We start from the raw sequence: 15592 nt of genomic DNA, 5'->3' as shown, positions 1-15592 counted from the left end.
TCTTTGAGTTGTTGCACTTATAAATAAAAACAACATCGGAGTGGAAAGGTTTAAATGAAGTAAATTGGAAACAAAACATTCATAAAATGGTAAATCCAAAATAGTTAATCAAATATCTCTTTATAAACAACATTTTGAGTGAAGATGGTTTGCTGTCCTTGAAGTAGTTCTCCCTGGTATGGAGTAGTTAAAACCTTTACTTTAACGTCACACGAACGCCGAACTCTTGAAAAGGCAACAAAGTTGTCCATGTGCAAATACAGGCTCAGATAGGTAAATGCCTACTTTGTCCATAGATTGTCCTTGGGATTTGTCGATTGTCATGGCAAATGCAGCCTTAATGGGAAATTGCCGTTGTTTAAGTTTAAAGGGTAATTCCAGGTCAGAACTTGTAAGGTCAATTCTGGGAATCAAAACAGTATTGGTAGAATGGGATCCCATCAGCACTTGTGTCTCATTAACATTTTCTGTCATGGTGTTCATGACTAAACCGTGTACCGTTGCATAAACCATGTTTAGTATTAAGGTTTCTTAATAGCATGACTATTGTCCCCACCGTAAGGTTAAGATTGTGTTGTGGTAATCTGGCCGGGTTAATAGTGTTTAAATATTCTAATGGGAAATGAAGATGCTCAGTTTTGCGACTTCTTTGCTTCTGGTTTTTCTGAAGCGCGTTGTGGGAGCCTCTGTCTATTGTTTTTATCCATGCGGTCTCGTTTTTGTTTCTCTGTGGCTGTGTCGTTAGGTACAACTCTTACTTTTAACACTGAATTACCGTTATGTGATTCAAATATGCCACACTGACTGCTGGCACAGTGGATTAGAGCAGAGGTAGGCAACGTCGGTCCTGGAGTGCCACAGTATGTGCAGGTTTTTGTTCCAACCCAGTTCCTTAACGAGAACTCAATTATTGCTGATGAAGCACATATTGCTTAAGTGACATTTTGATGCTTCATTTTAGTGGTCTCGCTTGTTAAGGTTCTCCAACCTTAATTGCTTATTTCAATCTTAAACTGCTGCATTCAGTGTTTTAATTGCTCCTTATTAGCAATAAGATGTAAAAGACAAAGCAGCCAGCAGTTCTCCAGCTAGCTTTTTTCCAATTACATCTGTGTGTGTTCATCATGCACGGTTTGATTTAATAAAACACTTAATAGAAAAATGTGACAGACTGAAAATGATCTGTTTTAGTCTTCAAATCATTTGGATGATATCCTTGGAAAGGAAAAAAATCTACAATATAAAAGCCTTACATTGCACAGACTAACAAGCCATAAAATTAAATAAGGTCTAAGATTGGCAATGATTGGTTTCTAATTAAGCAATTGGGTTGAATGAAAACCTGTAGCCACTGCGGCTCACCAGGACCGACATTGCCTACCCCTGTTTTACATCTTATTGCTAATAAGGAGCAATTAAAACACTGAATGCAGCAGTTTAAGATTGAAATAAGCAATTAAGGTTGGAGAACCTTAACAAGCGAGACCACTAAAATGAAGCATTAAAATGTCACTTAAGCAATATGTGCTTCATCAGCAATAATTGAGTTCTCGTTAAGGAACTGGGTTGGAACAAAAACCTGCACATACTGTGGCACTCCAGGACCAACGTTGCCTACCCCTGGATTAGAGCAAGTCTAGTTTACAGGTTGTGTTGTTTGGGCGCATCCATGCGGTCTCGTTTTTGTTTCTTTTTATCCATGCGGTCTCGTTTTTGTTTTTCTGTGGCTGTGTCGTTAGGTAGAAGTCGCCGTTATGTGATTCAAATATGCCACGGCACAGAGGATTAGAGCAAGTTTAGTTTCCAGGTTGTGTTGTTTGGGCGCATCTATGCGGTCTCGTACAGGTTGTGTTGTTTGGGAGCCACCCACTGACTCTGGGAAGCCGCTGGTTTTGACTCTGGGGTGCTGAGGCGCTCTGGCGCATGCGCCTCGGTGCGTCCTGCGTCCGCCGTCCGTGCATATATTAAACTGTTATCCATGCGGTCTCGTTTTGGTTTTTCTGTGGCTGTCTCTTCAGGTAGAAGTTACCGTTATGTGATTCAAATATGCCACACTGACTGCTGGCACAGTGGATTAGAGCAAGTTTAGTTTCCAGGTTGTGTTGTTTGGGCACATCTATGCGGTCTCGTACAGGTTGTGTTGTTTGGGAGCCACCCACGGACTCTGGGAAGCCGCTGGTTTTGACTCTGGGGTGCTGAGGCGCTCTGGCGCATGCGCCTCGGTGCGTCCTGCGTCCGCCGTCCGTGCATATATTAAACCGTTATCCATGCGGTCTCGTTTTGGTTTTTCTGTGGCTGTGTCTTCAGGTAGAAGTTACCGTTATGTGATTCAAATATGCCACACTGACTGATGGCACAGTGGATTAGAGCAAGTTTAGTTTCCAGGTTGTGTTGTTTGGGCGCATCTATGCGGTCTCGTACAGGTTGTGTTATTTGGACGCCACCTACCGACTCTGGGAAGCCGCTGGGTTTGACTCTGGGGCGCTGAGGCGCTCTGGCGCATGTGCCTTGGTGCATCCGCCGTCCGTGCATATATTAAACTGTCGTTTAGTAATATAGATTTCCAATAAGACCTTTTGGAAATAATTTATCAGCATGCTTATACTTATAACAAGGTTAAAAATAGCTTCTATAATAATAATAAAAAAATAAAAAAAAATACCAGATACCAGATGTTAAATTCATATTGACCTGCAGATGCAAGAAAGACTGCACATACCTGGTCTGTCGTAAAGGGATGGGCAGCGAGATACACAGGAATGGGTCAAAGGTATTGCTCTGCTTATGGCAGTGTGGGCAGGTCAAAGAGGATCTGAAAAGTCAAAAAAGAAAACACTGTCAGAGAATGGGCCACTCTTGGCACAATCAATGAAGCCCAATGTCCAGCACTCACTAAATGCACACCCCATGCACACAAGTGTGAAACTTAAATGGACCAAATCAAGAACTTCACAGTTCTTAACTTCACACAGTTAATTTCGGGACGACAGATTAGAGATAAAATAACTAGAAAGACATACAGGAAGGTGTACTAAAGGGCCATGACACTTTGACAAAAAAATTGCCTACTAAGCAAGGATGAATCTAAATTGATCAAATAAATTGGAGTCAGCTATGAATTCTAAAAATACTGAAAAATTGGTAACACAAAATATCTTTCAAAATGCATTGAACTTGCACATCCCTGGAGGCATTTAGTGATTTTGAGAAGAACTGGCTCCGTGCCACAATTCTTTACTCAGAAAAGCATGGACAGGGGACTCCCTCCTTACGCCTCCTTTCATAAAATTTTGCAGGAATTACTGACTTTTGCTTTATTATTGCGCTTGGAATTTTTAATTGATGGGTTTCTAAAAAACAGTGCTGCATTCATCCATGCTGTTAAGCAAAATACTGTGATGAAGGCAGCTAAGCATGTCCACATCCATAGGTACTGTACTTGAGCTTAACGGTTTTCTCGTCAACTCAGAATGGGGGGGGGGGGGGGGCATTCGGGGAGGGAAGAGTGGGGGTGCAGGGGTAATAGCCAGAATACCTTATGATTGGATTAACCATAGAAAGCACTCCATCATTTAAATAAGACTTCCTTGACAGTTTGAAAGATCAACCTAGTAATTTTACAGCTTGGTTTACACACATTCAGAACTAATAAAATCCAACTTGGTATGCTATGTCTTGTCTTTGGAAATTGCCATCTGAAGTCTCCTGTCATTTATGACTCCAGCTTTATTAATACATTTCTTGGATAACCAGCATGTGTGAAAAGCACTGAAGATTACTTTCAGCAAAATTGGTTCCATGAATTTACAAAGTGATCAGCACTTTTCTGTGTATTACCATTGATTATGTAAAGCGGTACTGTTTTTGGTGCTCTTTATCAAGAATCGCAACAGATACTTAAAGGCGGTTAATGGACTAGGTCAGTAAGATGTTGGGGGATTACCCATTCTCATACTATGCTACAAATCTGGTAATAGCCACATATTTCCGACTGGAATTGGAAAAAACAAAAAAAACACTTCATTTTTCAGGACAAAATTGAATTTAACTACAATGCTTTTTGGCTTTGTCATCTGACTCCTTATTTTGTTTTCTTCTTCTGCTATTAAAATGATCCTTGCATGCAAGTTTATTTTTTAACCAAAAGAGACTAAATCTTTAAAACGGTTTTAATAAAATCCAAAACAGTGCAAATCATTTCCACTTGTTTTTTTGAAAGATGTGTAAATCCATCCATCCATCCATTTTCTGTGCCCAATACATGACTAACAAAATAAGTCAATGAAACTGAGGTGCCACTTCTGTTTCTCCAGTCTATTTTAAACAATAGAAGAAACAGAGCCAGACTAAAATATATTCCGTGAGATGGCCAACTGTTAGAGCATTTCAGAAGAGGCATATTTTAAACAAAGCTTTTAGTGAACATTTATATAAAGTAAACAGAACACAGAAGAATGCAGACTCCTCTACAGACATAAAAAAAACAAGATATTAGTTCTTAAACTGCACAGTCCCTTATATCTAATTTACTTAGGTCTGTCAAATATAACAAAACACCTAAAACAGAGTTTCAATAACCTATTTAAACATTTTTACCTATCAGAACCTTTGGGGTACACTCTGTGTGGTTTAATCTGACTACACATCAAGTGAAACAGTCTTGAAATACAAGAACAATGTTGGAAACCTAATTTGCATTTCTTTCCTCCTTTTCATTTATTGAGGGGAAACAGGTTTTGAAGGCAGACAGCAACATGGCTGTATGTAATTCGGAAATAATTTTCTGCTTTAATGAGTCGTTCATCAAAGAAATATCACATTCAGCCCCGGTATGATGTTGCCTGTCAACTTGAGAATGGAGGATAGGTTTTTCATCATTTGCTCATACTATCATCTTGCCAGCTAAATCCAGATTTCCCAAAAGTGTGAGATAAGAGCTGTTTAGCATACATCACTGCAAATTTTAAACAGTTACTCCCTCTTGTAAAGTAACAAAAAAGCAGTTTGTATTCGGGTGGGAGATATTAGTATGAACATATTTTCACAAAACGTAACCATACAACACACACAAAAAAAAAAAATCCTATATACATGTCTATTTCCACCAGGCAAATCAGAATGAAAGACATTTAACATCTTATAGATCTCAATTACAGAAGAAGCAAACTATGAATTTTACTCTCAAAAGAATTAATGTCAATTACATTACCACCAAGAACTCAGAAATACTAGTTAATGCAGTAATACCAGCTTTGAAAAAAATATATACAGAAAAGGCAATCAAAAAAGATAAGCTAATGGGAAAAATAAACAAAGAAATTTCACTGGGTCAACTTTTTCACACACGCATACATTGGGATGGCGAGACTGAGGCATTGGTTAACAATTAAGCAGACACATATTAAATATATCTGTAATGGCATATTACACAGTGGTTGCTTGGAAACAGAAGCCTGAACTTAATCTGCAGTTAATTTGTATTACAATTAGCTTGGATTTTTTTGTTCTAATGCATGCCAAAAGTTAAAATAAAAGGGTTATTTGAATGAGAGAGTGGACTACAATTAAATGCAACCAGTAAGCTGCTGGTGTGCCCGACTATCAATTTCAGTTCAATGGATAAGTGGAGTGTGAATGAAATAAATAGAGATGAAAGTGGACTCCCGATGAAACCAACTTGTCACTGTATGCAATAGGCCATCTCCCCTTATCACTCTCCCCTCAATAAAAGAAAAGAAAAACTAAAATATAACCCTAGAGCAGTAAAAGATAATAATGAAGGTATACTTTTGTTTCAAACAAGAATTTAAACCATGTGCCACCAGGTCCCAAATTTTATAAAATTCAGCTAAGCTCTCTACTCATTTTCAGTTTTTCCAACACAGCAGCACAAATTGCTGCCCAATATTACAATTATTTTATGGTTTATTTAGTGGGGGAGGTGTATTACTTGGTCTTTAGGGGGTGGTCTCTCACCATTTCCTCATTTGAAGCACAATGAATGAAGTAATGCTGCATTCCTTTACAAAATATGCATTGTTTATAATAAGATTTAAAGATTAAAGCAGCAATTCACTAGAGAGAAACAAGAATCAGTCACTGATGTGAAATGCTCCTCACAGTAAGCCAATTATGAGGATCTGGGCAAGCAAAGTGGGTAAATGTTGTAGAGCATTTCAAACGCTGTTTAACTAAAGTAATTAATATTGGTGTCACTTTTGCAGCTATGATCAGAATTGTTTTAGTGAAATAACCAATCACCGCCTAAAGGCATAAATCATACTTGAGTGCATATAAAAGGTCAACGTGGAGTTTTTATAAAAGCCAAATGTTGCAGCCTTCTAGCACCGTAACATTTTTGTAGGGCTACAAACTTCGGCTGGGCACACTGACATCTGCATCAGTATGTCATTAATGTACTGGAAAAATACTAGAGAATCTCAGGATTTCCAAAGACAGTTAAGAGTATCTACAAAATAAGTATAGCTTGAACTGAAGGAGGTTCAAATGACCAATTATTAAGCTGTAAAAGCCCAGCATCAGCTATAAGTTTACTGCCTACAGTATTAAATCAATACATCATATATTAAAAACAAAAATAAGTTTTGAAAGCCATAATTATAGATATCACAGCATAAAGTGCTGTGTTCCTGGAGAACATTTCAATAACTCTTCCAAGACAGCATTCATTATTATGAATGTTACGTCAACTTCCTAACCCGACTAAAACATGTAATTTCGTAAATCCTGCACCACAGAAATTTGTAATTCCAAAAAACAAGCAAGAGTCCACTTCCACCACCTGATAATACTGGTCACTTTCAAAAGGACCCTTTCCTTAAACCCTGCATCAACCCATCCTCGTCTCAGACTACACTTGATTTTAAATGTTGTACATTATAGAACCCTAAACCTAGAAACATCATTCCAGTTTCCATGAAAACGTGCAAAACTTGTCTGCAACTCACATGGTATATACAGTGCATCCAGAAAGTATTCACAGCACATCACCTTTTCCACATTTTGTTATGTTACAGCCTTATTCCAAAATGGATTAAATTCATTTTTTTCCTCAGACTTCTACACACACACAACACCCCATATTGACAATGTGAAAAAAGTTTACTTGAGATTTTTGCAAATTTATTAAAAATAAAAAAATTGAGAAAGCACATGTACATAAGTATTCACAGCCTTTGCCATGAAGCTCAAAATTGAGCTCAGGTGCCTCCTGTTTCCCCTAATCATCCTTGAGATGTTTCTCCAACTTAATTGGAGTCCACCTGTGGTAAATTCAGTTGATTGGACATGATTTGGAAAGGCACACACTTGTCTATATAAGGTCCCACAGTTGACAGTTCATGTCAGAGCACAAACCAAGCATGAAGTCAAAGGAATTGTCTGTAGACCTCAGAGATAGGATTGTCTCGAGGCACAAATCTGGGGAAGGTTACAGAAAAATGTCTGCTGCTTTGAAGGTCCCAATGAGCACAGTGGCCTCCATCATCCGTAAGTGGAAGAAGTTCAAAACTACCAGGACTCTTCCTAGAGCTGGCTGGCCATCTAAACTGAGTGATCGGGGGAGAAGGGCCTTAGTCAGGGAGGTGACCAAGAACCCGATGGTCACTCTGTCAGAGCTCCAGAGGTCCTCTGTGAAGAGAGGAGAACCTTCCAGAAGGACAACCATCTCTGCAGCAATCCACCAATCAGGTCTGTATGGTAGAGTGGCCAGACAGAAGCCACTCCTTAGTAAAAGGCACATGGCAGCCCACCTGGAGTTTGCCAAAAGGCACCTGAAGAACTCTCAGACTCTCAAATCTCTGGTCTGATGAGACAAATATTGAACTCTTTGATGTGAATGCCAGGCATCACGTTTGGAGGAAACCTGGAACCATCCCTACAGCGAAGCATGGTGGTGGCAGCATCATGCTGTGGAGATGTTTTTCAGCGGCAGGAACTGGGAGACTAGTCAGGATAAAGGGAAAGATGACTGCAGCAATGTACAGAGACATGGAGACATGGATGAAAACCTGCTCCAGAGCACTCTTGACCTCAGACTGGGGCGACGGTTCATCTTTCAGCAGGACAACGACCCTAAGCACACAGCCAAGATATCAAAGGAGTGGCTTCAGGACAACTCTGTGAATGTCCTTGAGTGGCCCAGCTAGAGCCCAGACTTGAATCCAATTAAACATCTCTGGAGAGATCTTAAAATGGCTGTGCACCGACGCTTCCCATCCAACCTGATGGAGCTTGAGAGGTGCTGCAAAGAGGAATGGGCGAATCTGGCAAAGGATAGGTGTGCCAAGCTTGTGGAATCATATTCAAAAAGACTTGAGGCTATAATTGCTGCCAAAGGTGCATCGACAAAGTATTGAGCAAAGGCTGTGAATACTTATGTACATGTGATTTCTCAGTTTTTTTATTTTTAATAAATTTGCAAAAACCTCAAGTAAACTTTTTTCACATTGTCATTATGGGGTGTTGTGTGTAGAATTCTGAGGAAAAAAAATTAATTTAATCCTTTTTGGAATAAGGCTGTAACATAACAAAATGTGGAAAAAGTGATGCGCTGTGAATACTTTCCGGATGCACTGTATTTTGCACTTATGACCAACTTTACAGTGTTGTGCATGGTGCTTGATTTCAAATCATGATCAGCTAGGGTCACAGTCATAATGACTTTGGAACACTTATACTGCTACACTATCACAGTAAGGATGCCTCTACAAAGTTTCAAGTGTGTAAAAAAAAAAAATTGAGCAAATAGGATAGAGGCAGACTGCTTGGTATTCATGTGGCGTGGTGGTGTTCCAGACATATATCTGTATGGAAGATAATTGCATTGATGTGACAGCAATATAATGTTGGGAAACCTACAGAGTTTTTTTTTTTTTTTACATATATAAAAAGGGTAAGTACTGTATCTGTATGTCCATCTGGTTGCTATGTCCCCATCATTCCAATAGATGGCGCATCACAAACATTTGAGATGTGCCCGCTGTTGGTATGACAAATGCAATGCATTTTATTACTACATATTCTTCTTCTTTCGGCTGCTCCCATTACGAGCAGCACAGTGGATCATCTTCTTCCATATCTTTCTGTCCTCTGCATCTTGTTCTGTTACACCCATCACCTGCATGTCCCCTCTCACCACGTCCATAAACCTCCTCTTAAGCCTTCCTCTTTTGCTCTTGCCTGGCAGCTCAATCCTTAGCTTACTACTCCCAATATACCCAGCAGCTTTCCTCTACACATGTTCAAACCAACACAATCTTGCCTCTCTGATTTTGTCTCCCAACAGTCCAACTTGAGCTGACCCTCTAATGTCCTCATTTCTAATCCTGCCCATCCTCATCACACCCAATGCAAGTCTTAGTATCTTTAACTCTGTTACCTCCAGCTCTGTCTCCTGCTTCCTGGTCAGTGCCACCGTCTCCAACCCATATAACATAACTGATCTCACTACTGTCCTGTAGACCTTCCCTTTCACTCTTGTTGATATCCGTCTGTCACAAATCACTCCTGACACTCTTCTCCACCCACTCCACCCTGCCTGCACTCTCTTTTTCACTTCTCTTCCACAATCCCCATTACTCTATACTGTTGATCCCAAGTATTTAAACTCATCCACCTTTGCCAACTCTACTCCCTGCATTTTCACCATTCCTCTGACCTCCCTCTCATTTACACACATTTATTCGGTTTTGTTCCTACTGACCTTCATTCCTCTCCTCTCTAGAGCATATCTCCACCTCTCCAGGGTCTCCTCAACCTACTCCCACTACTGATCACAATGTCATCAGCAAACATAGTCCACGGGGACTCCTGTCTAATCTTGTCTGTCAACCTGTCCATCACCATTGCAAATAAGAAAGGGCTCAGAGCTGATCCCTGATGTAATCCCACCTCCATCTTGAATGCATCCATCACTCCTACCGCAGACCTCAGCACTGTGACACTTCCCTCGTACATATCCTGTACAACTCTTACGTACTTCTCTGCCACTCCCGACTTCCTCATACAATACCACAACTCCTCTCGAGGCACCCTGTCATATGCTCTCTCCAGGTTCACAAAGACACAATGCAACTCCTTCTGGCCTTCTCTCTACTTCTCCATCAACACCCTCAGAGCAAACATCGCATCTGTGGTTTCTTGGCATGAAACCATACTGCTGCTCACTAATCATCCCGTCTTTTCTTAACCTAGCTTCCACTACTCTTTCCCATAACTTTATGCTTTAGCTCATCAATTTCATCCCCCTGTAGTTACTACAGTCCTGCACATTTCCCTTATTCTTAAATATCGGCACCAGTACACTTCTCCACTCAGGCACCCTCTCACTTTCCAAGATTCCATTAAACAATCTGTTTAAAAACTCCACTGCCATCTCTCCTAAACACCTCCAGGCTTCCATAAGTATGTCATTTGGACCAACGGCTTTTCCATTCTTCATTCTCTTCATAGCTGCCCTTACTTCCTCCTTGCTAATCCGTTGCACTTCCTGATTGCACTTCTCTGCCCTCACTCTTTTCGTCTTCTTGATCTCCAACGTCATCCTACAGATCACCATCCTATGCTGCTTAACTACACTTTCCCCTGCCACCACTTTGCAGTCTTCAATCTCCTTCAGATCAACTCTTCAGCAGAGGATGTAATCTACCTGTGTGTATCTTCCTCCACTCTTGTACGTCACCGTATGTTCCTCCCTCTTCTTAAAATATGTATTCACCACAGCCAGGTCCATCCTTTTGGCAAAATCCACTATCCTCCGACCTTCATTCCTCTCCTTGACACCATACCTACCATCACCTCTTTGTCTCCTCTGTTCCCTTTACCAACATGCCCATTGAAATCCACTCCAATCACCACTTTCTGTCCCTTGGGTACACTGTTCATCATTTCATCCAACTCACTCCAAAAATCTTCTCTCTCACCCATTGCACACCTAACTTGCGGTGCATATGCACGAACAACATTCATCATCACACCTCCAATTTCCAGCTTCATAATCATTACTCTGTCTGACACTCTTTTCACCTCCAAAACACTCTTGACATACTGTTCCTTCAGAATAACTCCTACCCCATTTCTCCTCCCATCCACGCCATGATAGAACAATTTGAATCCACCTCCAATCCACCTGGCCTTACTCCCCTTCCATTTAGTCTCTTGCACGCACAATATATCAGCCTTCCTTCTCTCCATCATATCTGCTAACTCTCTCCCCTTACCAGTCATACTGCCAACATTCAAAGTTCCTACCCTCAGTTCCACTCTCTTTACCTTCCTCCACTCATCCTGCCTCTAGATATGTCTCCCCCTCTATTTCTCCTTCTTCCTTCGCCAAAAGTAGCCAAATTTCCGCCAGCACCCTGTTGACTAACAGTACTGGTGGCGGTCATTCTTAACCCAGGGCTCGACCGATCCAGTATGGAAATTTGTATTGTTGTCCGCATATTGGATTTGACAAACCTTTTACACCGGATGCCCTTCCTGACGTAACCCTCCCCATTTATCCGGGCTTGGGACTGGCACGAACAAACACACTGGTTTGTGCATGCCCTGTGGCTGGGTTCATTTTATTACTACATATTAACAAAATATATTTCAATAGACGTTAACATTTGCCGTGCAACACTGAGGTATGAATTGATTAGTGGCATTTCAATACGTCTTAGACAGGAAGCACAACTAGTGGTTTCAGAATACTGCAAGCTTGCCAAAAAGCACAATACTATGGGAGGACGGGTAGATATTGCAATAGGTCATTAAAGCCTTCAGTTCTATTCACAGGTACGAGCTCTGAGCACTTATAAGTGTAGAAATTCACAGCTGTAATTCCTTAACTGAAAGCAAATGCATAATCATTTAAATTAATGCTTTTCGCCATCTAGGCACAAATGGTCTTGGAACATAGGACACAATCTTGATAAACAGAATACATTAATTACTTGTGGTATGCAATTAAGGTCCTGGATATTCATAGTATCTCAATGTCCATATCTACCAATTTGATATCAATCAAATATTAGGGCCACTTGTCCACACTACCGCACTCCTACCCAAGCCTGAGTGCAGTGTTTTTATATTTAAATAAAAGGACACACTGCCACAGATTTTTGTTCGGATCCAATATTTGACCTGGGATAATATTACTATACTCTAACCAAGATGCCCCCATTCATATAAAGCAATTAAAATTCCAACCACATCATATTGGAACACAGAACCAGACAGGGATGTTTAATAATGCCAACAATGCTATCAAACCTACAGATGTCCTTCTTTGACAAATGTCCAAACATTTCTGTTTCTGTTCATGCAGTATGCAGAACCTTTCAAACAATTACAAAATCAAAATAACTTTAGATGATCAGTTGGCTGCAGAAGAGTTGGAATTTAAGAGCTCTGGCTATCTGAAATGAGAATCTGTCAGTCCTTTACCAAAGGATTTTTGCGATTTAAACGTCATTGCTTACTATTAAAATCTGTTTTCATTACCAGACCAAGATTTTCTGAAAACAGCAAAGATTTAAATTAATGTGTTTAAGCAACAGATCAACTCCATCTTTACCGCTTCTTCAATTTGCTTTTTAGCAACATCCCATACGTAGGAAAAGATGCTAGCCCACCAAAGTGTACCAATGTGACCAAAAACACAAAAGAAAAATGTCAAAGATTTTTGTTGAAGGCAGATATGTTTATGGCCAGTGCAACAATAGGATCTAAATAATTTATGAACATTGGGTGCCTAGATTGGCACGTTGACAAACTGCTGAAATGCAATGAAAAGCTTTCTTTCATGCGTCATCCATAAGAGAGACATCCAGGACAGATACAGTACATACAAATTATCTGTTTAATAGAAGAACCCAAACTCCAAGCTTTAAGATTCATGGAACAGGTTGCCATTATAAATCGCACATATGGATTTTAGAGGCATCTTTAAACAGAATCTAAGCTTCATCCATTGATTTTCAAGATCATAAGATTAAACCGGCACAGTCTGCAGGTAATTCAATGTCTTCCACACCAACAGCTGCATGCCAAGTACAACTGATACATGTACAGTACTTGAACCCCAAATCCAAAGGATAATGGTCAGGTCAGCTGATGCATCTAACTCAGTAACTGTACAAGGATAAATTGTGCAGACTGCCATTAATAATCTAGCTGTTTCTGAATCTTCCAAACACTGACAGAAGCAGCTGATTTTGTATTACACTAACTAGCAGTGAGCTGGACTTATATAGCTTGTTTTGTCCAGAACCTTCCATGCAATTTAGGCCTTGGTTGATAGAAAGTTTTTGTAATCTAAGGTTGACCGACAGGATTAGGCAAGGTATTAAGGGAATTTTTATTAAACTGTGCTGGGCCACCTTCTCCTTTTGGAAGTATGCTGCAACTCTGGTGAAAACATTGGAGTTTCAGGTATATAATCTCCTTTAGTTTGAGTGCTTACAAACCCCCCACCATCTCCTCAAGTAATGTGCAATTTTTGTAATATCCTCCCCTCTTCTACCTTAGGAAACTTGACTCTGGTCCTAATTATGACTATTCTAAAATGATGATGATACATACAGGCAGAATACTGTCCTTTTTATCATTAATACTATCATTAAGCATGAAGTGTGTGGCCTTTATTGCACAGTTCCTTTTTATGACCTCCAGGCAGAGGTATAATTATATGCTTGACTTCTTAAAATTACTTGGTGCTGTCTCACTCCATCCAAAAAAGAAAAAAAAGTAAAATAATTCTACAATCATTTCCAGGTAGCATTCTTATGGTGTTGGCATTTGGAGATATTTTTCTGTGGATCACTTTGGTTCAAGATAAATATATAGAGTTGAAGAAAATTTTCTTACTTATTGAATAAATGAACAGAGACACTCAGTGTTCAATTTTAAAAACTACAAACAAGTGTGGGAGTGGATAGTAAAGTTGAAACGGCGACACTGACATTTCCTAAGTAGGTTAATATAATTGACCAGCCTATTTCATGTAGTGTGTCACTTATTAGTAAATCAGCTTAGAGGTAACAATATGTCTGCACATGATGTGCGTATAAGGTTTTTTATTTATTAAATTTACACAATATATGTCCCACCTCAGACTACACAAAGAAAGACTAGGACAAGAACATGTGAATTTTCATTTTAAAAATCAAGCTTTTGTTTCTTTTGTAAAATGTGTCTTGCATTCATGCAGAATGGTTCTGAAGTGGTTAATTTTGTTGTTTCATGGGTCTAGTCTCCTAGGTTTAAATCCCATGCCTGTTCTCTGACTGTGGTGTTTGCATATTCTTCATATTTCCACATTTTCCTCCACTTCCAAAATATTTTGTGTGTTAGCTTATTTGCCAGTTCTTAATAGGATGAGGGAGTTAGGAGTGTGTGAGATCACTGCAAAAGCCTGGCTCCCTGTCCAGAGGAGATTCTTGCCTTGTACATGATACTGGACTTGATTAAGATGGCTTTAGATTATGGTGTGTGTGCATTCTCACAGATCTTTTACAGCCCACACAGTACTCTCATGCCACTTCAAGAACATCATTTATTTTCCTTTATTATAAACTAGAAGCCATCCAAGATTAATACAGTGCCAGGGCCGAGAAAATTAAATGTTGCATCCTAGGCTAAAAAAAAAAAAAAAGTGAAATCACCATAACACTGATTGGGCTCTTCTGAACATTCTCTTATTTCTCCAAATTTGAAGTTTTTCAAACATTGTTGGACTATGGGGGACAAAAAGACAAATACTGTGGTGTAAAAATGATCACAGATGAACCGAGTTATATGCTTTAATGAAACACTGCAGCAGACTACAGACTTGATTGATGAAACAGCTGCATACCAGCTTAATGTTAACTGATGTATATGTGGGTGTTGGGAGTGTCACAAGAACTGATATTTCATTACCAAGTTGATACTGTTTGTTTAAAGTAGCTGCAAACATTTAGGAAGGACGCTTTGATGTGTGTTATAGAAAGGAACTGATCTCCCTCCACAATAACACAAAGTTTATCTTTAAAAAAATAAAAAAAACAGATTTTTCATTAAAGCCAGATTTCATCCAATAGTATGTGTTTAGCTGCTTTATATATATATTTCTCCATCTTTTCCTCGTGTTTCTCTACACTTATGAAAGCATAGGAAAAGTGTCGTCAAGTGATACTTAAAGGTGCCATAATGGTACCGATTTAAAAATAAGACTAAAACCTTTAAATGAACTGCACTGTACAGTGTACATTGTTCAGGGAACTAGTAGATAGACTGAAGTCCCCTGGTTGCAAAGATCAGAAGCTCAAATTCCATCTCAGCCTATAACTATCACCAGATCTGTGCATTTTAAAATACTGCGGAAAGTCCCCATATGGCTTTGGCAGGTAAATCAGGAAGCAAATGTAGAGTTATTTTACTTTATTGAGATGGGGTTCTTGAAGACAGCCTTCAAGACATAAGCCCTTCTTATAAACCTAAGAATGCCAGCCCTGTCTTGTCTTGTTCCTTAGTTAAAACAATTATTTGCCTCTACTTTTGCAGCTTCAAACTTGCCAACAGAAGTGTATTTGCCAGCCACACC

General features: G+C 39.6%; 1 protein-coding gene across 1 annotated transcript in view; it reads right to left on the bottom strand.

Moving 5' to 3' along the window:
• The window catches only part of usp43a (ubiquitin specific peptidase 43a), a 136647-nt gene that overhangs the window by 60658 nt on the left and 60397 nt on the right, over positions 1 to 15592 (bottom strand). Inside the window, exon 4 of the mRNA XM_028818595.2 lies at positions 2720 to 2812. Coding sequence (XP_028674428.2) covers positions 2720 to 2812 — 93 coding nt within the window. The remainder of the gene's footprint in view (positions 1 to 2719; positions 2813 to 15592) is intronic.

This window comes from Erpetoichthys calabaricus, chromosome 14 (assembly GCF_900747795.2).
Source record: "Erpetoichthys calabaricus chromosome 14, fErpCal1.3, whole genome shotgun sequence".
NCBI classification, from domain to species: Eukaryota; Metazoa; Chordata; class Cladistia; order Polypteriformes; family Polypteridae; genus Erpetoichthys; species Erpetoichthys calabaricus.
The sequence above is the reverse complement of the archived record's forward strand: the minus strand, read 5'-3'. Positions and strand labels throughout refer to the sequence as shown.